The 24441-nt window shown below is 36.2% G+C and overlaps 1 protein-coding gene across 1 annotated transcript; it reads right to left on the reverse strand.

Annotated features, from left to right (window-relative positions):
• Positions 1–1290: 1290 nt before the first annotated feature.
• On the reverse strand, positions 1291–16973 carry LOC125655623 (eosinophil peroxidase-like). The gene is made up of 14 exons (XM_048885977.2): positions 16836–16973; positions 15916–16042; positions 14392–14606; positions 13631–13813; positions 12592–12637; positions 12362–12471; positions 10173–10274; positions 9263–9346; positions 7592–7920; positions 7137–7303; positions 5659–5871; positions 4630–4796; positions 1737–1839; positions 1291–1453 (listed from the first exon to the last, which is right to left on the reverse strand). Exons 2-14 carry the CDS (start codon positions 15999–16001, stop codon positions 1378–1380), a joined length of 1881 nt encoding a protein of 626 aa, XP_048741934.2. The 5' UTR covers positions 16002–16042; positions 16836–16973; the 3' UTR covers positions 1291–1377.
• Between the last annotated feature and the right edge of the window lie 7468 nt (positions 16974–24441).

Here is a 24441-nt window from a genome sequence, read left to right on the forward strand (position 1 = left end):
ATTGGCATATGAATGCTTCCTTTTTGTCTTTTGAGTGGCTGTATGCTTAAAAAGGAACTGTCAGTGGTAGCTCAGTGGTAGAGCGTTCGCTTCGTAACCGGGAGGTCATGAGTTCGAGTCCTGTTCGTGTCATGGCCGCGTCAAACGTGCTATTTTGCCAAACGTTCTGCATTTTTAAAAAATGAGGACCACGGTTATTTTGATCCCGTGTCGTGACAGGCGTTGGCATTTGAGCCGGGCCTAAAGGCCCTTTTATACTGAGCGCGAACACGAACGCGAACGTGACCACTGCGAGTTTTCACGCGACTTTCCGCGCGAATCATTGTTCGTATTGAAAGCGGTGATGCTCGTGGAAATTCGCAGATGACACGAGGTCATTTATGTTTTGGCCATGGCGAGCTACATACCTTCGGCTTTTATCATAAATAATTAAATGTTCCTCGATTAAGAGAATCAGTTGTTCTATTCTGTCACCTGGCATGATGAAGCCTGAATTGTCACAGACAAGTATGACTTTTGACCTCACATTCTGATTGGCTAATGAAAATTGTTCGCACGGTCTTTTCCCAAAAATTCGCTCTGGTGGCTATCTCCGCGGTGTTCCGCGCGAACATGAATTCGGCCGTGTTCGCGTTCGCCGTCAGTATAAACAACATCATTCAAAATGAAGTTAAGCAATCCAATGCGAACGCCGCGTTCGCGGTCGTGTTCTCTGTCGCGTTCGTGTTCGCGCTCAGTATAAAAGGGCCTTTACTGGTACGGTCGTAAGCACAATACATAGGTCTAAATTTTCAGCTGGTGACTTCTCAGTATGAAAAATTCTTGAAAGGAATGAAAACAAGCAACATATGCAACAACACTTTCATGACCATCATTTTCTTGCGATAGTACAGTGTCAGAGTTCTGCCAATAATATGACGTACGTGTAGACTCTAAAACAATTGTGAAGGGGTACGTGTGCTGAATCCGTCACCGATCAGTGCAAGATCTTCCTTCCAATACTATGAAAGGTGAAGATAGTGAACAGTGATCAATCTCATAGCTACTCTTAAGTCTAAGGAATGCAAGAGAGAGAGAGTGTGTGTGTGTGTGTGTGTGTGTGTGAGAGAGAGAGAGAGAGATAGAGAGAGAGAGAGGTGGGATCAGGTGCCTAGGAGGGGTAAGCATCCCCGGTCGACCGACTTTATGGACTTCAGCGACAAGCATAAGTCAACGTTTGTGGTGTTCATGTTTCAACGACTGTTTCTCGAATGGAGCGTAAACCAAACAATAGTTAAATGACACAAAAACTAGTAATGCACTTTGCTTTATTAGAGAATTTCATTTCTAACGATTTCTCTAGCGTAATCTGTGCTGCGAATTGGACAGAGTGATACATCAGACACTTCCTGAGTTGGATCTCCATGCGGAAAAGTCAATTCCAGGTAGCTGGTCACAACGTCTCCAATTATTTCTGAAAGGAAGTGAATTGACTTAACATAATAAATAACCGATTCTGAAAGATGTCCTTGCTACTGGTTACAAACTTGGGGGAATGTGAGGACAGTGTTTATTAATTGCTATGTTTGTACTCCAGAAATAAATTGTTACACACAAATTATGAATCATAACCTAATCTTCTTAAAGATATATTATAAAAAAACAAACTAGAAAAATATCACTCCTAAATATCATTATCCTTAACACCATTCATCGTAACTACTGACGCGAGAAATTACAGTATCTAGTATTTGTACCTTGGTGATGGAACATGGAACACATCCGGTTGTACAGTCTCCACACCAAGATTCTCACACAGAATTTTAGACAACTTGACTTTTCGTATTTCTTGGAGTTGTGCTAAAATTAGAAGAAAAATTAGGCCCCATTCATTTCAATATTCTTTGGGTTCATATTGAATTCAATTATAACTAGCAATTGTATTTATCATAATATTTATTTAAAACCTGTAATTGGACGATTGTTATCACATGATTCTATTATGAAACCCATATAAACTTAAGGAGAGATCAAAAGTTCAATGTCTGAGAAAAATCTTAATTCACATAATTTTCACCAAGACCCCCCAACCCCCTTTAAAACTAAAATTGAATGTTGAAACTAATCAATTAACAAGGGGAAAACATACGAATAAAAATAACTCTGTATACCTTTTCTACTGTTTATTCACAGATGAAAGGCTACATTAAAACTACTAAATGTTCATCAGAATCTAACATTATTATGTACTTGTCGTTTTTCTTTTTCCACGAAAGTATAATCGATGTCGGGTGAAAAAAAACTAACGAGAGTTTTTATCCCCTTCCCCCTAGCTATTTGAATTTAGATTTTTTTTACATAGATGTTCTGATCTCGCTCCTAACTATTCAAAATAAACTCAGACAGTAAAGAAATCTAGTTTTAGTAAGATGAGGTTTATATATGTTCTATTTTTAGTATGATAAGGTTTATATACATGTAAGTTCTATTTTTAGTATGATAAGGTTTATATACATGTAAGTTCTTTTTTTAGTATGATAAGGTTTATATACATGTAAGTTCTGTTTTTAGTATGATAAGGTTTATATACATGTAAGTTCTATTTTTAGTATGATAAGGTTTATATACATGTAAGTTCTGTTTTTAGTATGATAAGGTTTATATACATGTATGTTCTATTTTTAGTATGATAAGGTTTATATACATGTAAGTTCTATTTTTAGTATGATAAGGTTTATATACATGCAAGGTGAAGATAACGAACAGTGATCAATCTCATAACTCCTACAAGCAATACAAAATAGATAGTTGGGCAAACACGGACCCCTGGACACACCAGAGGTGGGATCAGGTGCCTAGGATGAGTAAGCATCCCCTGTTGACCGGTCACACCCGCCGTGAGCCCTATATCCTGATCAGGCAAACGGAGTTATCCGCAGTCAAAATTTTTTCCCCATTTTATGGGGCTCCACCCACTCCACTTTGGCGGAAAATAAACCACCTTCCGATTTGTATGATTGATTGATGTATGTTTTCCGCCATACTCAACAATTTTTTCAGTTATATGGTGGCGCCCAGTTTTTTTTATTGGTGGAAGAGAGAACCCAGATATGCCTGGGAAGAGACCACCGACCTTCTGAAAGTAAACTGGGAAACTTTCTCACTTACCGGTGCGAGCGGGATTCGAACCCGCGCCGACAGAGGTGAGAGACCGTGTGATGCTCTAACCACTCGGCCACGTCCCGGAACGATATACATGAGCGGGTCTAAAATTACAACTAATGATTTGATTTTAATCTATGAACGGGTAATATCAAAAGATTTTAAACAGACTCAAACATGCTTAGATTTTTTTAAAAAGCGAAGTTAAGTCAGCTACTGGTATTTGTTCTGTAATAGAAGAGTTTTTTTTATAGAACTTCGTTTGCATTTGATGGATGAAACATGGGACAAAAAGTGCATGCTTTTACATATCACCAGATATATAGTGATAAAACAGCCTTATAAGTCTACAGGTGCGGAAAGATATAAGGATATTCAAGATATAAGGAAGATATTATCTGAGCATGTACTGTAATTATAAACTGATGATTAAACAAAAAATCTTCACCTTCTACGTAAAAAATTGTGATTGAGCTCAAGGTGGAAATTCTCATATAGATGGAAAGTGGAGGATGTGTACAATGATATTTTGAAATTCAAAAAGTTCAAATTTACTGTATTCAGTTTTTAAAACTGCAGATTTAGTAAGAATTAATTTGGAGAAAAAAATAAACCTTGCTAAACTCGAACGCACGACTTATCGATCAGCGGTCGACACGTTAACCAACTGAGCTACCTGGCTTGACAATCTACAGATCAGCGGTCGACACGTTAATTAACTGAGCTACCCAGCTAGACAATCTACAGATCAGCAGTCAACATGTTAACCTACTGAGCTATCTAGTTAGGCAATTTACAGATCAGCAGTCGACACGTTAACCTATTGAGCTACCCAGCTAGACAATATATTGATCAGCAGTCGACACGTTAATCTACTGAGTTACCCGTGTCGACTGCTGATCTGTAGATTACATAGCCGGGTAGCTCAGTAGGTTAACGTGTCGACCGCTGATCTGTAGATTACATAGCTGGGTAGATTTGGGAATAATAGCGTCAAAATCGAACAAATTGGGAATTTTATACCTATGTATCGGCAAATGATTTCAACTAAAAGAAAATAAAAAAGAGAACAAAACAAGAAGTATTCATCTCTTTGCAAACTTGTTACGGTAATATTTGCTGTTGTGAGAGATAAGGAATCGTCGTAGCTCTACAAAACACGCGCATTTGCCATGATCTGTACTTTCGATTTAATACTGGAAGTGAACATTTTAGTTAACTCGTACAAAGTTTCAGACTAAGAAAATTACGATGTTAGCGGTCTATTTTTCGGCAAGTGAATTGGGAAATTTTAGTCTCAAAATTGGGAAAAAAAAATCGGCTTTTGGCATTGGGAATGGTACCGTTTATCGGTACCAGTTATATAACGGAAAAAAACCCCGCTGAATTGCATGTGATTGTTTGCGCCAAAAGTTTCCTTATTCAATATCATATTAATAATTTTTAAAAAAAAAAAAAGGTTGGGGGGGGGTGTTACACACATCTCACCTCTGCTGAATCCCTCCTTTCCCTGGTTCTCATACCAGTATCTGTCGCCGTCCTTTAAGTCTCTAAACTGGTTCCCTATGATGCATGAAAACAGGGGTCCGACACTAGCTCCTGTCATTGGTGTCTCCGCCATTCCCCCCGCGTAAACATCGATGTCGTCAACATCACTGATGGGAATATTAATAATACTAAAGTATATTTCATTTTCAAAATCACTGAAGCTGTAAGTTGAAGATCATGAATAATGCATGTTTTGTAATGAAAGTGGGTTTTTTGTTGTTGTTGTTGTTGTTGTTGTTGTTGTTGTTGTTGTTGTTTGTTGTTGTTGTTTTGTAGATGTCATTAAAAATGTGAAAGGTGAAGCTAACGAACAGTGATCAATCTCATAACGTGTGAAAACCGTCAGATATTTTATAACAAAAACTAATAAAACTAATATGAATCTTGAAGAAGAAAATATCGTATCTACTGAGAACTCATCGGCCTAAGATTATAGATGTAGAGACGCGGTAACGCTGTAAATCCGCCTATAGTGTGGATGATTTTCAAAAGTCGAGTGTCATTGTAATTCACTGGGCGGGCGTAAATACAAAAAGTGCAATGTGACACAAGTACCAACCAATTTGGAAATACATGCATCAGTTGGGTCACATGAAAAGGTCACAGAATTTCAGTGGCCACTCCGCAAAACATTTTACTACTGTACATGTACATTACTGACATACTTGTACGTTTCATGGAAATAGATGTTATATCTTCTATTGTAATGTTCATTCAAATTGTAGTCTACACCATTCAATCCGGTCCCGTGTGGACCCGGGTTAGAATAGGTCCTCAGTATCCCTTGCTTGTCATAAGAGGCTACTAAATGGATTGCAAAAACCCGAAGTCCCGTGTCACAGCGATTGTGGCACGATAAAGATCCCCCCACATCAAAGACCATAAGCGCCGAGCATAGGCCTAAATTTTGCAGCCCTTAATATGAGTGAAATATTCTCGAGAGGGACGTTAAACAATATTCAATCCTACCTATACACGTCCGCTAAATTGAGTCTGTTCTCTTCGCTAATGTCCTGCAAATCACTGAAAGAGGTTGCCACTGAAAGTCCACACCACGTCCGCCAGGAATTATACGCCGGAAGTCCATGATCTCGACCCCTCTGAATATTCAATGCTCCAAGGTCAAAACCATGACCATGTGTGTCCGCAAACATTCGATCACGAACTGCTCCCTCAAACTGACTGATAAATTATGTAAATTTAAAATCAAATAAATCTACAAAAACACAGCTACAAATACATATGAATTAAAACTATCAGAAACTTTGGTGATTGAAGATATTTTCATACTACAAAACAGAGATTTTTAGTAGTTGCGGAGCTGAATGAGCCTTTAAAATGTATCCAAGTGGTGTTTCTTTTTTTCAGTTTGGTGATTGTACATTGAATTAATCTACCTTTGAAAATTGAATTATATTCGCGTGGTATATCTTATATGTGCGAAAACCTTTTAGTATAATGTAGAAATTAATTTCATATTTCATTATCTCGTAATTAAGATATAATTATCTCGGAATTAGGAGAAAATATCCATTAATTACGAAATCTTTCTCGTAATTTTGAGATTATCATCCCGTAATTACTATATCTGTTCTCGTAATTTGAAGATGATTATAACAAAGATCTTTTCTCATGATCTAACAGATCTTTTCTAGTGATCTAATGAGGTCTTTTCTCACAATCACGAGATAATGATCTCATAATTACGAGATAGCAGAATGTGAATCTATTTTTTTTTTTACATGGTAATGATAGGTTTTCGTACATACGATACACTGTACAGATGTAGTAAGTTTTCCACTTGTAGAAAATCTCTCCTTAAGGGGAATAGTGACTATTCGCTTAAAGGGACTAGTTCACGTTTTTCGACAAATTTTTTCCTTCTCTTTTTTGATGTTAAAAATTAAAAATATAACTCATTTAATGTTGACAACCAAAATTCGGACCGTCTGAATGAAAGGAAAAGAGCAATATTTTAGCTTTAATTCTGTGTTATGTAAACAAAGACTCGATTATGTAAACAAACAAACCAGTGAAATGTTATTTTGTAATTCAGAGTATCTTCATTTTGTACAATCTCAAATCTTAACTTTTGAATGACACATTTTACCTAAAGTATACTTCAGATGTGATATATACTTGGATCAATATTGATTTATTTTGAAAACTTTTTAAACAATGACACACCTTAATCTTTGTTTTAAAACAAATAATAAACTCTCTATAATGAGCTTCTGTCATGATATATAGTAACCCTTATTTTTTTTGTGAAACCTTCTAAACATATTGGACTGTAGATTTTGATCATTTAGAGTGAAAAACAAAATTTTGGGGAAATCGTGAATCAGTCCCTTTAAATAGTACAAAAGGAAAAGGACTCGCATATAATGACAACAGTGATTTTATGAAATCATCTTTAGTCATGCAATATCAATTTGTAAAGCTACCTGTCTGCTTTCATTCCGTTTGATGTTATTACAAACCGCGCCAAATCCGACACCCGCTGACCTCCACTTGTGACCAACATATGCGGATCGTGAAAGGTGGATTCGATGGGAGCAACTTGAACCCGAGTCATGTAATCCTGAAGAAGGTACGCCATTGTGGGAGGAATCTACAAAAGTTCGTACACCGTAGGTAATTTGTTCCACCTTAGACTTATAGATAAAATTTGACATTTTCCAGCAAGAAAAAAAAATACTTACATATGTACATAATTATCATGATACTGTGGATTCATCGATTTCCATGCACAAATGTTAAAAGTTTGTGGATATGTCTGATAATTAAGTTTCGTGATACATACATATGTAATAAATGTAGGTTTTCTTTCTTTAAGAGTAAAATCTAAATATGGTTGATCACGTGATTCCGGTGTTTTATTTTCGAGCCATAACAATACCTGCGAATGTCCAAATCTAAATGCGGCGGCGTTGAAGACGTTTTTGGCGGCCGGATTCACACTAGCATTGTAACTAGAGCTAAATCCCCTCTTTCTTAATTTCAGATTGAATTTTACAAGGTCTTCCTCTCGTAGAACGGTAAGTAGGTATTCCCCGTAGGTAACTTGCTGTAGTAGGGCGCCTACGATTTTTCTGGCTTCCTGGAACACCCGCCATGTCCCCCAGTCAGGTCTCACTTTCCTCAGTTCATCTGTTATCCGGTTGTGTTCACGTAAAAACATCAAGTGGTTCCCTCCTAATGACGGCACGACATTCACGCGATGGTCACCTTCAGAGAGAATGTTTACATAATTATATTTAAATTTCCAATGTTTTTGCCTGTGATATCTCTACACATTGTAATGACTGTATTGTTCCCATGAATGTGTTGCAGTTATAAACTACTACAGAAAAATATAGCACGTGGAAAAATATAGGACCTCTATTTTAAAGGCTGGAAATTCTAACAGGAATGAAAGTAGATTATGAATATAAGGAAACACTTCATATTTGAAAATACATGAGGTTATGAAATGCAACGCTTCTCGCCAGCATCCAATTCATGAAGCACAAGTTAACGCGCCGGCGTGGAACATCACAGTTCATAGTTACCCTCATGTATTTTTAGAACTGAAATTTATATTTCTAAACTATAAATAATCAACCAATTCAACACCACGACTTATGACTTTTCAGTAAATTGTTGATATTTTTTGAATAATTATTCTCATGCATCCAATGCATCCCCATAAAGCAAACATTTATTTTCCTTAAACAAATGTTCATAATAGTGATATAGAGGTTTTTATGTCAGGTTTGTAGGTCAGTGCTTTTTATTAAGAAATGAAAAACATTGAAACAAAATAGACATATGACTGACAAAACATGATTAGTAAATGTAAATATACAAGTATTTACATTTCTGAAGATGATGTTTTATCTAACCGAAAAGTACAATATTCCTCAAGCTCAGAAGGCGATATGAAACTTGTACTTCGAGAGTAATTAAGGAAAAGCAGAATATTGACCAAGAAAATGTCTAGTATTTTTTTTATATCATTGAATGATTTAAAACAAGGAAATTGGCTACTAGAGGCTATACCTGGTCGGCCATCTTTGTATACAGCTACAGTTGAAGAGGCAAGTTAACGTTAGACTGCGTCGAAAGTGATTAGAACGAGAGTTTTAGTTTATCATAAGACTAAGTAATTCAAAATATCGAAATCAGATGCTAGAACATGTAGAACTCACCAAATGATACCTGATCGGTTATGTTTAGATCGGGTTCGATGTTTCTAAATCAACAATTGTTACTCCAGTTTGTGTCACCCTTTCTTTACAATTAGTTAAAGGTAACCGAGAGTAAAGACCCGAGTTTTCACAGCGACCAAAATTTAAAATACCTGAAATTAATCAATATTTGGAATTCCCAATTTTATTGTTGGTCTTACGTAGGAAAAATCAAATGTTATATTCACTTAGAAGACACATGTAGGTGAATATGTTCTATATCTCCCAAGCTGTTGGATCTCAGTCAATCCGATAATGCATGATTAAATTTCCGTGTGAATATACACAAGTGGATTACAATACCACTGGTTTTAAACTTTTCCTGTTACATATGATGTCACCTGCTTGTTGGCAGAAGTCGCCGTCTTGGGTTTGACAGGATCCCCCTGCTGGTAACAGATCCCCGTCCGAGACCAGCATACTTCCTGTAAATCAAAAGGTACTTGTATATCTGGGGTTATGGTTATGAAGTAACTGAAGAGGGCAACTCACATCGTCATCTAAAGATCTGTATGAAGGAGAGCACCAATTAAGCATAAAAGTGTATGGGTTCTGAATTCATGCCTCGACCTTAGCCTATGAATAGTCTGTTCTTTTCATGAAATTTTATTTTAGAAACTAAACGATTTTTTTTAAAATTCCGCATACACATGTTTCGTGCATGTAAGCCTTCATTTTACTTCAGTAAAACACCCCATGAGAACCCCTTCATTAAATGCTATTTGATTTGATTGGCTGTAGCTTACCCATATATAGCAGCATTTTTTTTAAATTAGCGATAAATATATAGAAGGTGTGCACAGATATTATATATCACTAGAAAGAAAACTCCTACTACGAGATTCGGTGAAGGTCCAGCCCAGCTCAATTTTACCCGACATTAACATCAAACTAAGAACATCATTGGCAATTCAATTCAACAAGATGTTTTTGAAATTGAAAGCGAATTGAATATATATTAAATTCAAAATAACTCTTTTTATTGACTTTAAAAAAAAAGAGAATTCATAAAAGTTTTTGATATTTTGTATTGTGTCCGGCAAATTTTGAATTTTTTGTCTCTTTACAAGTTTCCGGAACTCTCTTAGCTGTGCTTCGTGAAGTTCAATTTCCACGACGATCTGATTTTGTATACAGCCCTAGTGGCTAGTCCCTAATTAATCTACCAGACAGGAAAAACGTATCTTAATCACCCCAGCGACATGCAGACGAGTTGATTTTATATCAAATGTACAGGTGTTGTTTCCATACCTGTCTCCGAATCTGCGAGATCTAGCCACGCCCTCCGCGAGTCACCGTAGACGACCCCTCCATCAATGAAAGACGTGATCTGGTTGATCTGTTCCCTCGGACCTAAATGATAAAACTACTGCTAAAATTGTCATTCTGAAATTCCATTTGTGCTTTAGTACGACTAACGCCTCGACTTTTATTTGCTCGACCTTGGAGGTTATCCTGCAACATACATGAAAACGTGACCTTTATTTCATAAGTAATAAATGCTCCTCTGTATAGGTCCTAAAATTATGCATGTACATTGTAGTAACTATACTATAAAATACAATAATCTCTTGCTTAGCATATAATAAACAAGAGGCTCATGGGCCTAGAATCGCTCTTCTGATACATTGTAGAACAGGCAAAAATTCTCACCAACCAAAATTCATCAATTAACAAAGTTTAATGATGTTAAATCAAATAGTACCTGAAAATTTAAATGTAACTGTCCAAATGTAGGTCACTCACTGAAGACTCAAAATGCATCAACTGACAAGTCAAATAGTATTCAAATATATCGGACAAATTCCCAAAAAAAGGCCACAGTGACCTACTTTTTTGTCGACACACTCTGAAGACTCAAGACCCATCAACTGACAAAGTTTGATGATTGGAAGTCAAAATAGTATCTGTGATATTCAAATATAGCCGTCAAAATCCAAAATAGGTCACGGTGACCTACGTTTTAGTCAACACACTCTGAAGACTCAACATGCATCAACTGACAAAGTTTGATAATTGCAAGTCAAATAGTATCTGAAATATTAAAATATAGCCATCAAATTCCAAAAGTAGGTCACGGTGACCTACTTTTTGGTCAACAAACTATGAAGACTCAAGATGCATCAACTGACAAAGTTTGATGATCCTAGCTTTCATATTGTCCAAAATATGCATCTAAAATTGAAAATGTGATATTTGGATGTCTGCAAAATTCGAAAAGTAGGTCACAGTGACCCATTTTTTAAAATAAATATGTTTTGAGGCCTCTAGACACATCAACTTACAAGGTTTGATGATTCTAAACCTCTTGGTATCTGAAATAACAACCTAAAATGTATTCATAAATGATTAGCCCAAAAATTCAGAAAGTAGGTCATGGTGACATACTTTTTACATGACGCACTTCAAGGTCCCATGATTCAACAACTGATAACTTTTGATGATCATAGGCTCAATAGTGTCCAAGATATGCATCAAAATCCATTTAATAATAATTACCTGCGAAATTCAAAAAGTAGGTCACCATGACCTACTTTTGAGACAACATGATATAAAGTCCTAAGATGCATCAACTGACAAAATTTGATGATCCTAGTCCTTATACTAAGCAAAATATCAAGTTTTAACAAAACAAAATTTAAGGTCAACTTTGAAGTGACCTTGAGACCACCCCCTTTGCCCCAGGATGATGTCTTGAACATTTTTATTATCTACAACCTATCCTCATCCTTATGCATAAGTTTGGTGATAATTTTCCCAGTGGTTCTTGAGAAGAAGATTTTTTAGCAACCACTTATTTTGTTTGCATTTTCCTAATTATCTCCCTTTGTTAAAGGATCACAACCCTAGTTTTAGTACAAATGAAAGCCCTTGGGCCAAGGATACCCTGTGACAAATTTGACAAAAATTGACCAAGGGGTTCTTGAGATATAGCCCTTTTTACAAAAAGTTGACGCACACCGTACGCCAGACATATGACCATATGATTAGCTATTTGAGCCGTCGGCTCAGAAGAGCTAAAAATGTATCTCACATGATATTCTTCAAAGTACAGTGTATAAAAGTTCCTTAGGAAGGCAAAATGTGCATGATGACCCTCTCTATTAAGGAAACGCTACGATAAAGATCATAAAATGTCCACATCTGCCGCCATTGCAGTACTTGTATGAAAGGCGAAGAAAAGGAACAGTGATAAATCTCATAACTCCTATAAGGAATACAAAATACACAGACCCCTGAATATACCAGAGGTGGGATCAGGTGCCTAAGAGGGGTAAGTATCCCCTGTCGACCGGTCACACCCGCCGTGTATCATTATGCTTATAGATGTATGTGTCCCATATTCATAATACTAAGCAGACGGATGATTAAGATACGATAAAAATTTATATCTTTATGAATGTTCCCATCTACCCAACATAGTTTCTAGTCATCATTACCTGGCTGACAGCCATCTAGCGGAGGAGCGGGTGCGGATCTCACAAACTCCATACAGCTGACGGTGAAGTGCGGGTCATCCGTGGGGATTTCTATTGGGAAACAATCCTCTCTAGTGAAGAACAAATTTAAACAAATCACTGTACCTTATAAAATTAATAATTTGTGTACGTAATGATATCAATGTTCTTGACCAAATGACGTAAATACAAAACGCTATAGTATTCCAAACCTGTCTTGTACTTCTTCACCACAACACTTGATCGGCGAACCAAACCCTGAAAGAAGATTAGTTCTATTTATAGACCCAGTCAACAATTAAAAACACGTGTCGCATTCTATGACGCAATAAATCACATATCAAATGATCTTCACACAACAAGAAAGAATTTATACATCTATATTCACATTGCCAATGTTTTTGCCTTACAATTGCAAATTATACTGATAGTTATTTCCCCATGAACGCGTTGCAGTTGTAATCAGTGCGCGTATGGATATTGATGAATACATGCGTAGTACACCGGTAGAAATGAAAGAACGTGTGGTAAGTAGATAAAATAATTAAAATACATGAGGGTATGAACTGCAATGCTTCACGCCAGTATGAGGGTATGAACTGCAATGCTTCACGCCAGTATGAGGGTATGAACTGCAATGCTTCACGCCAGTATGAGGGTATGAACTGCAATGCTTCACGCCAGTATGAGGGTATGAACTGCAATGCTTCACGCCAGTATGAGGGTATGAACTGCAATGCTTCACGCCAGTATACTTTTCATGAAGCACAGTATTCATTTCATATAGCTTTTTTGCAGGACTTCAGTATATCTTTATAAGTTTTAATATATCAATGCGCTAAATATTGAGTATCTCCATGTAGGCCTACATGTATGATCAGATAAGTGAGCATTGTGACCAATAGGTCTCTTGTTCGACGTACCTACACTACTTCAAATTGTCATATCGCAAAAGATCTTGAATTTAGACAAGAATAAGATTGATAGAGCTATGCTTGTATCAATATTTTCCATGACTTAGATATGATTGCAGAAATGATACTATGAATTCATCAGTTTTCGTAGTCATCATTTTCGTGGGTTTTTCTCCATTTTTCCTCGAACACGAGAAACAACCCGCAGTAGAAGATGATTACTACTCAACCACAGAATCAACTTCTCATGAAAATGCTAAAATATGCTTTTCTCAAACCATGAAAATTCTACCCTACGAAAATAAAATCAGTGATTCTATAGCACATTTGTAGATACCTTCCGTCACAGGAGTGGATACTATGTCGTGATCAATGAACTGTCCCCACACCATCACCATCAGGGTCTGGGTAAAGTCAGTCTCCGTGCAGTCTCCTGCCGCCCGGAATAATTTGTTACTGATCAATCTTGTGCTGGGAAGAGGCTGTCCATTTTTACCGTTTTTCCGTGGGGAAGTTATTTCTAAAATGCGAATACGTATGTACATGTTTTCGGAAAACGCGTGACGACAGTAAAAAATTTTTTATCACAGTGCTGATTTCTCAGATCCTTCTAAAATATCGTAAAAAGACTTTTGTAAAATTTCTCATCTATTCGAATCATGCAGTTAAACAGACATAATTTGCATTTGGAACTTTCAGATTTTGCAGTATGACAGTGACTATAATCAAAATTCAAATTCCGTGAATGTATTAGACGATTTTAAAGGAAACACATTGAATTGTGGGATTTGAATCAAAGTATCAGAGTCAAGGTATAGAGCGAGATTAATATAAGCCTTTTGGCTTATTTCGCAATCTATTTCATGTATAAGACATTGTTTGTAAACATTATCGAATGATTTACGAATAAATATTGTTTAAACTAAGGTATATTACTTAATTAAGCGATATATGTCGCCGGGTTCATATTAATTTTATCACATCGCAGACTCATGCGAAGAGTTAATCCGGGCTTGTAGAACATCTATCATTTTAACAAGTCTACGATAGTAAAGGAACATCAAAATAAGTAACACGATTAACAGAGGGTTTCCATACCGTCGTCATATTGCGCAGGTTGATATCGAGGCTGAGGTGTAATGGCGGCCCCCCACTCCGGATGATTTATATTATTGCAACTTCCATCCGTGGATCTGTAGGCACTTCGTTCTGCTTTGTCACAGTTTTCTAGCGTTTCATTTGGACAAAATTGTGACTGGATTTCTTCACGAAGTTCGGGATGAGAAGCCAGTTCCGTTGGTGTCATGCCAGTTCTATATCGGGAAAGAAATCGAATCATGGCACGATAAATGTGTATCATGATAAATTCAATCCGCGCAAACACGGGTTATGTTAAACCATGAAAAAATGCATCAATTTAGTTTCAACCGGCACAAGTACCATTGACGTTGAGATGATTTTTGATGATGAATGGATTAAAATTCACCGAATCATGGGGAAATGCATCATTAAAAAGTGAAGATAATGAACAGTGATTAATCTCACAATTCCTGTAAAGAATATGAAAATGAGAGTAGGGCAAACACGGACCCCTAAACACGCCGGGAGGAGTAAGTATCCCCCTTTGCCCCATCACTCCCGCCATAAGCCTGATAAGTCATATTTAGCATTGAACAAATTATATTAAAGCGAATAAACCAATAAAAAAGAATGAATGAATTACTGTTTTAGAAGACGGAATTACGCGAAATAATCCGGAACAATACGATTTGAAAACTCAAGGTCGAAACGAATTGAGATAACTTGTACAACAATCGACCTTACAGATTATGTAATTTTAGATTCATCCCGCGCAAACATGGGTGACGTTGAGATCAGTGTCATCTGTGAATGGATTCAAATTTATTTCTTTGATTTATGCACATAGAGGTGACCGAGGACGGGATGGGGTGAATCGTAAAAATAAAAATGAAAATAACACGTTTGTTTGAAATTCAAATTGTATTTAGAAAAAGAAAAGAAAAATTGATTCGAAAAAAAAAATATTCTAATTGATCCCGGTTAAATAGCATTTTCTATTCAAAAAATATGTGCAATTGTTGTAACTCCAATATTTAAGTTTCCTTATCCCCGTTCGAATCCAATCACTGCAAATTAACCCCAAGAGTTCTTCTATCTTGACCTGAACAATCATAGAAAAGAAACTTTAAAATTTGGGCTAGAGATTCACTTTGTAGAATGTGGTGATATACTTGAAATTTTCGTGGAAAATTTCGGTCTATTTTGTTTAAATGCAATTAACACAATGTGAGATGACGTAAAATGTAAGGAAACTCCAGGAACAGAGGGTCCTAATTAAGATTAATTTACATTTTATTTTTATGCGATACGTGTCTTTATGTCCTTGAAAGTCCCAAGAAAGCCTTGCTTAAACAGTACCTGACCTATAGCTTGAATAACAGAAACAAGTGTATCTGTAGAGGACATTAAGATATAACATGTATGATCCTAGACTTACAATAGATATATTGCAGAGGATATTGCAGAAACTTTGAACATTACTTTAAACCATTTTCTACTATTATCTGAAAGGTCCAGATTTAGAAAGAAACCTAAACTCACTGTTGGACCAGGGTCCGGGTCACCTCTATGGAGATGATGCCGTTTAAGGCCATCTTCTCGGCTTCTTTCTTGCGTTTGTTGATCATGTCATGCTTGTTTTTAGAGGGTTCTTCGTTGGTATCAATTCCTGTAATATCAAAACTATGTCGATATTCCTGACATGTAACTTTGTACTTGAATGCCTTATAGGAATGTCAGATTGTCTTCCATCCATATTGTTGTCATCATTTTAATCGTAACACGATAACTTGAATAACTTTCAACATAAACTTTTCATATTTCATAAAAAGGTAGATGATTATCAATGAAAAACGCCTATGTATTGTAGGGTCATGGTGTTAAAAGTCAAGGTCACAAAAAATTATTCCCGTGGGGATCCGGGCTAGAATACACCCTCGGTACCCTTTGCTTGTCGTAAGAGGTGACTAAATGGAGCGGTCCTTCGGTTAAGACCACAAAAACCGAGGCGCCGTGTCACCGCAGGTGTAGCACGATAAAGATCCCTCCCTGCTCAAAGGCCGTAAACGCCGAGCATAGGCCTAAATTTTGGAGCCCTTCGTTGGCAATGATGACGTCTCCATATGAGTGAAATATTCTTGAGAGGGACGTTAAACAATTTGTAATCAATAAGCCTTTCAATCTTAAACTTTATGCTTTATCATTGTGACACGACAGATTGAAACGTTTACTACACAGATTTTGTTTTTGAAAGCTTTGTCTTATCGGAGATCTACCATTTTAGAAAAGTTTGATTAAGTCAGTTTAATGTACGTCAAAGGTCCTAAAGACGGCAAGCTTTGGTAAAAAGCTATACTTGTAACGGTATTTAATTAATTAAATTTCTGTGAGACCCTTTCTGGGTCAATTTTGTCGTTAAAAATGAAAATAATAATTGAAAGAAAGAGAGAAAAGGGGATGACCTTTTTCCTTAAATTCACGTAACTCCTTTCTATAATTCTCAAGGGTTTGATCTCCAGCTTTGATTGCTTTTCGTACAGCCTTCCGAATTTCCTTGCTGCTTAAACCATCTGCTGTACACGTACCTGGCAGTACGAAAAGAGCCACCACATAGGTAAGAAATCTGACATCTGAAAAAAAAAACACTTTATAAATCGAAATTTTCAAAGAATTGTTGCCACATCGCTAAGGGCTGTTCAGTGGAATTGACAGGTAAATTACGCAAAAGTTGAAAATCTGAGTATACATGTACACAACCCATAGACTATAATATGACCAAAGGAATGGGGTTGACAAAGGTGTGTATTTGTACCCCGACGTTTTGTGAATTTGTTTTCTAGTTGTAACCCTAAATAGTCCCAGGTCGACCAGTCGATCTTATGATGGCATCCTAAATCAGATGTTAAAAGTATAAAATTCGTAATGTTAACTAATAGATTGAATTTTCAACAGGGAAAAAAATACACATCCGATTTCAATGCTATAACACCATCAGTAGTCACAGACAATGAATAAAGAAGAAGGTAGAATATATCTACATGTATCAAGGTCCCTTAGACAAAGGCTTTGTGACTTATTAAATCATAAACAAATGAAACATCAAAGAGACTCAAACTTTTTTTTTTTTTGCAAAAATTATACTATCTACAGGGCCGTAAATTAACCTTCAATTTGGAGGAGGCAGGAAATTAGGCGGGGGTCTGGGGGCCGCCCAGGCCCCCAGACGCTGAGCACATTTTGTGCACACTGAACACGTTTCGTGCAAAATCCTTGATTCTAGGGCCTTCTAAGATGTTACTTGACTAACTCATTCTAAAAGAAAGATTTGGAATGCTTTTTAAGGGAGGTATTATGTTCTTAGTTATTGGAAACAACATAAATTCTAATGAACTTTAAATTTTAATTTTTTTTGGCTCAAAAGTTGGAGGAGGCACCTGCCTCCTCCGCCTCCATGTAATTTACGGCCCTGATCTAAAGTACATTTAGGTCAATGTCATGTACATCATGCATGCTGACTAGGAATATACATGTAAAACATGAAACATTTATACAAATGTAGGCCTAGTTCAAAAGATATAGCCGACGATCATCAGAAAATTATGTCAACTTTTAACAAATTTTTATTAATTGTATAAGTAGTAAATCTGATAATAAGCACGTAGAGTCGGATGGGGTGGAGGGTTTGGGAGTGTTGTCCCCTTTTATTGACAATTTTTGTTGTTATTATTTTGACATGCAGAGTGTTAGATTACCCTACTTCTTTATCTTATGAATAGTAAGCGTGTATTTTTGAATTAAATCCATGTGCTGAAGGATGAACGTCCCCCCCCACCACCATTTCCTCTCCAACGATAAGATAGTAAGAATGAAAATGTTTTAGGTTTTTTGTTTTATATTTTATCCTCCCCTACGAATTTAAGTATTTTCAATATTTGGTAAAATAGGATTGCGGTTTTGTTTTCTTTTCAATTTTTTCTTTCGCTTGTCATTTATACTTAACAATGAAATCAACATCTCCGGATTGCTTTCCAATTTGAAAAACAATGTCACGTGCCTTAAAAATATCTTCCTCTAGTTGGGTGCTATTTATTAATCACCCCCTCTCCTCCCCATCATCTTCAGTATCTAAAAAGGAATTCTGGCTAGTGGTTATAAGGAATGTTTTTAGTAACTGCTATTTTTAGTTTTTCAAATTACTGGTTCATATATATCTCCGTTCTCTGACAATGCCTCATTAAATGTGGTATATATATGAGAATGGATATTTTAGTCAAAATATGATAAAGATCAATTGACCTTCAAGGTTTTCAAGATATGGAAAATATCACCCCACAAAAAGACACATATCAAGGAAAACAATACAAAAATGAATATCACCGAAGGAATAAGAATATAATTACAAATGGAAAATCTTATCAAAACAAATAGGAAATAAGAACAAAAATATTTTGCAACATAAATGTATGACCTGCCATAGAAACCGTCAATGTTTGTTTTCATATTTTCCTTGTCTGTGTATTGTAAAAATATTTTCCACCTGTTAATCAGAAATCTTTATTTCAAGTGGGGTTATACCGCAAGTTAACATTAGCGCTCAAGAGCTTTTCACTAAATACAAAGAATACGGTCTCTCCCATAAACATACAGGAATGTCCAATTTCTGTCGAAGTCCATCGCTTTTAAAAACAATTTGTTTACTTGAACAATTCTAACCAACATGCTTAAAATGTTTATCTGATTATATACGTCACTGATAAAATTCAATTAAATCCACTTCGTCCAAGATTGATTAATGTCCATACCACAAACAAATTCCAAATTAAAGTGAATAAAGCACTTCTGATATATTGAAAACACTGTCCTACATTTTTGTCTGTTTTTTCATTCAATGTGTTTTTAATAGAAGTCACTGAAGGAGATAACATGCATAGTAGTATACTTAATCTATCAACACATCTCTGAAATTGTGGAGCCTAATCATTAAAGGCTCAGTGGATAATTTTACACTTCACTGAATTTGTTTAAATCGTAATTTCATACCACAAGTAGATAGGTCATTTCACTCTTAAAGTTATTGAATGATATAGTTTATATATTCCGCAGTTTAAGGTAAAACTCTCGTGATAAATATAATATTTGCATGACAGCACATTGAAGATACACGACGTAATAAGTGGTGGGGGAGGGGGGCGGGAGGAAATTTTCCCCCCATGAATTTCATTCAAAAGTATGGTCATTGGTTCTTTCATATTTCATTTACTTACTGTGTAGGTGGTTGGAGAGCCGTGATTAATTTCAGTAAAAGTAAATTCCAATAAAGTGACTGAAAAATTACCGGTAGTTACATGTATTGTGTTGTATACATATGTTGGTATTTGACTTTTATTGAATTATATTCACTTAGTTACTAAGTTAGAAATAGGTACTCATGTGAATTAATAATTGAAAAATATTTAATTTACAGAATAAAATACAGTGCAATTCTTGCAGAGAATATATGTTTTTAAAATGCTGGATCAGTTACGTTAGCAATGAGCGAATTTATATCAATATTCCAACGAGACACAAACAGAGTCAAAACACTTTATTTATACATGTATTTCTTTCTTTTTTTAACTTTTGATAATAGAGTTTTCAGTGGGTAACTCAGTGGCTTCAGATTAATATTAAATATATCATAAAGGATGAAAATTACCAAGTTCGTCAAGAATTTAGAAAATATATACTGTATATAAAAAAAATAAATGAAAATAAAAATAAATTAATGTAACAAAAATAATAATCATATTACACGCATGTCATTCAATTCCCTGGAAATACTACATATCTGGTGTCATTATAGAGACTCCTGTACTCACCCATGCTGTTTTGCTGACAATTGTTTGGTCATCTGAATGAAAAATAATGGTACGCTGGGATTTAAATACCAAGACATACCATGATTCACGAGAATTGCCAAATATTTAATTTTAGAATAATAGTATTAATGCGATTTCTTTGTGAAAAGGATTCATCTTGAACTAAGATTTGCAAATCAAATGAAACTGGATTAATTCTTGTATAGTATAACGTCCATTATTCCAACCGTGGTCACTCCATTTGTTTGTTGTAAAGAAAGCACTATCTGTATAGGTGATAGACGGACACCGCCTGACTCAGTATCCCTAAGAAAATTTCAATAATTATGGATTTTCTCACAACCAAGGTTTCATACATCTTCCCATGGTAAGAGTTTCTTATCCGATCCGCTTTACGCGGAGCGGATCAGAAACCATTGACTTGGGAAGATGGGTTTGACAATACACTCCTGATTTCTGAAACAATACGGTACGATAGCCGTGACGTCATTTAGTTAGGTCAATGTATTCTACTCAGAAAACAGGTGCACGCAGGTTTACCGAACAGTGAATGTCGGCAGGGTGACTGAGTGACGTCCAGAACCGATGAAAAAATACGTAACTATAGCCTAAAATTAACTTAGTCCAGAATGTATAAGCTATATCCTTATGAGTTTACTTCAAACAGGACCACAGAAACAGTGAATTTTCACACTCAGCTTTCTGCAGTTAAATGATATATTAATTTACAAGCCGTAAATAAGGCAATTTCAAGTTTTTTTTTCTATTTTTAGCGTAGAATACACCCTCTCTCTCTCTCTCTCTCTCTCTCTCTCTCTCTCTCTCTCTCTCTCCAAGTATAGCTTTACAAAAAAGTTTGCCGTCTACAAGAACAATACAGTAAACTATAATGGAAAATCTCATATAAGGTAAAGTTTTAAAAAAATACACCTGCTAGAACCTACTGTTTGTTGTGTGACCTTGAAGTAGACATACTATTTGTAATAAAAACAGAAAGCATACTATTAGTTTCTTCTGAACGCAAGAAAAAAGTAAAAAGCAGATGTTCAGTGTGTTTAATACTGTAGCGTGTTGTGTATTGGGTTCTCAGGGATAATGTAATAATTTTCCTCTAACTCTGCCTGAGTAATAATGATTGGTATAATAATTTTTCTCTAATCGGGTAAATAAATTCTTCAATCACTTATATAATCAATGGAAATAATGTACGACGTTGGGCTTTCTTATTTCACCGTGTGTCTGTACCCGGTTCCTGTTGAGAGTGAAACACTTGGTGTCTCAATCTTCTTCAGATTTACTACACAAAGCGCCTCACCTCAATTCCCTGGGTTTCTTGACACTGGTTTCTGCTTTACTCTACCTCTGATTTCTTCTTTCTATTTTTCTTCTTACTCTCCGAGCTTCTCCGCTGCTGTTCACTTCCAACTCCTCCAGATTCTGCAGTCCATCAGTTTATATACCCTTGGCGTAGTCCACTCCACGGGAAGTCAGGTCGTTCCATTATTCTCACATGAATCAAGTTCATTAGAACGTTTCTCTTTATAGGATATTATCATTACATTACCCACGCCTCTGATTTCATTCGTCCCGCATGCTTATCGATTCTCTCAACTCTTTGTTTTAAAGATGTTTTTATTATTCATATTCTAAGCATAAAGATCAACACATGTACCAACATAACAGTCTGTTAGCGGTAGAAATAAAACACCCAGTTTCATTGCAAACCCAATATAATTGTTTTTCTTTTGTTTTGTTTTCTATAACTTAATCATACCAAACGTCTTCTTCAAATTTTTCTTCACTTTCACCCTTCTCTTGATATCTCCTGATCACTCTAAATATTTTCTGATGACCCGTTTTCTTCTGTTCATCAAGCTTTACGTTGGTCTGCGTTCCAGCATCAATTCTCTCTTTTCTGGCATTTTTGCAACAGGATCAGTGATCAAGGGCGCCTCTTGGGAATCGGGTTGACTGATCTCCGTTTCATTCTCAGTTTCTATTTCTTTATCTTTGCGTTTAACGCCTAGTAAACGTGGTGTTGTTCTTTTACGCTGGTTTCTACCGACCTCCAGATCAGCATCATCAAAGATCAGTTCTCCTGGGTCTTTGTCCCACTCCTCTTCCTCTTGTTGGGAAGGCTATGGTGTAGACTCTACTTGCTCTGGAATAGCTGCTTTGATCTGTTCTACACTCTGGTGAACCCTTTTGGTGTGCCTCGTAAGAATAATCCTTTTCCCAAAAGCTTGGTCACATAAGTCACATTCAAACTTTCGTTTGTTCATGTCAGCCAAACCACATGCCAACAAATGGTTACTCCACTCATCTTTTGACGGAAGGCGAACCAAGCAAATCAAACATAAACATCCTGGTTTTCTAGGTGTCAATTGTGTAACTGGCATCTTTTAATGCCTATTCTATCCTACAAATAAACAAAATTATATTTTAACAATCTTAAGGGTTTATTTTTTAATACTGTATATATATTGGTTTTTTTATTACAAAAGTGTAACAATACTCAGTTACGGAGTGTAATCAAATTGATAATCACTGTGCCACTTTGTCTTTCTGCGCTGTCTGCGATCAGAATATGTCATTTCTAATTCACTGAGTTCTGAATTTCCAAGCAAATCTATCTTAGCTTCATCACCTTCAGGTTCATCATTCAGACTCTCATCTTGCGTACTTTCTTGACTCTCAATAAACTGTTCAGATTCATAACTTAGGACCTGAGTTCCATAAGGACGTAATCTGTCAACATGCACTATGAGTGTTTTATCGGCATCTTTCTTGCGTATTTTGTATGTAGTATCGGTGTGTTTTTCTTCTATACTATAAGGACCATACCAAAAACTCATCAACTTTAGAGAATTTCCAATTTTTCTTTGTGGGAAAAACACTATTACATCATCACCCACGGTAAAGCTCTTACAAACCACATTTTGATCATGGTATTTCTTTTGTCTTAGCATAGATTGCTTGCTAATCTGGCGTATTACTAATCTAGCGTGTATATTTACACGCTTCTTCCAGTGTTTCACGAAGTTTCCATACATAATCATGAACATTACTTGGTTTTATGTCACTTGGTAATTCATACCTTAGATCCAGTGGAGTGGATACTTCAGCATATTTGGGGTACTACCTGTGGTTTCGTGAACTGCAGAGCGATATGCCATGAGAACATATGCCAAATGTTTATCCCAGTGTTGCTGGTGGTCAGACACATACGCAGTCAGCATTGTAGCTAAGATTTTATCAAATCTTTCCACCATTCCATCAGACTTTGGGTGAAAAGCTGTAGTTCGGGTTTTTCTGATACCGAGTAGGTTACATAGTTACTTAAACAACTTACTCTCATACTGTCTGCCCTGATCACTATGAATAATTTCTGGCACACCCCATTTTGTTATGAATTGCTCTACTATGACGTCGGCTACGGTCAGTGCTTCAATGTTTCTTAATGGGTACGCATCCGTCCACTTCGTGAAGTAATCTGATATTACTAAAATATATTTATTACCATTATCTGTTTCAGGCAAGGGGCCCATAATATCTGTAGCTACCCGTTCTAAGGGATACCCAGTCTGGTCTAACTGCATGAAGTTCTTTCCTGCAGACCGAGTTTTCCTCTTCCGACATTGTGGACACCCGGTTACATAGTTTCTTACATCACTTTGCAAGCCTGTCCAGTAGAATTTTTCTCGAACTCTAGCCAATGTTTTGGTCACACCCAGGTGACCCGAAGTACGTGCATCGTGACATTGTTTAAGAATTTCTTTTCTTTCTGACAATGGTACTAAAATCTGCCTAAACGCCTTTCCATTACTTATCCATTTTCTACAAAGCAAATCATTTTCAATTTCTAGAGAATTCCACTGAGACCATAATGATTTAACAACGTTGCTGTCACCTTTCATTTCAGTAAATTCTGGACGCTTCTTGTTAATAACCCAGGTTTTTACCTTTTGTAGGTCAGAATTGTCCTTCTGAAGTTCTTTTATTGTCATATTACTCTCATCTTCGGTTGCGTCTACTGCATGTATAATGCTTACTTTGGGGTCTTCCTTATCAATGTCACTCTTTTCAGTGATTCCGCACTGACGGCATGAATATCTACTCAGACTATCTGCATTGCAGTTTTGCACCTGGTCTATGTCTTATATCTAGATCATATGTACCAAGAAACTCAATCCCTGTGGGTCTTTAAAAT

Source organism: Ostrea edulis, chromosome 7 (assembly GCF_947568905.1).
Source record: "Ostrea edulis chromosome 7, xbOstEdul1.1, whole genome shotgun sequence".
NCBI lineage: Eukaryota > Metazoa > Mollusca > Bivalvia > Ostreida > Ostreidae > Ostrea > Ostrea edulis.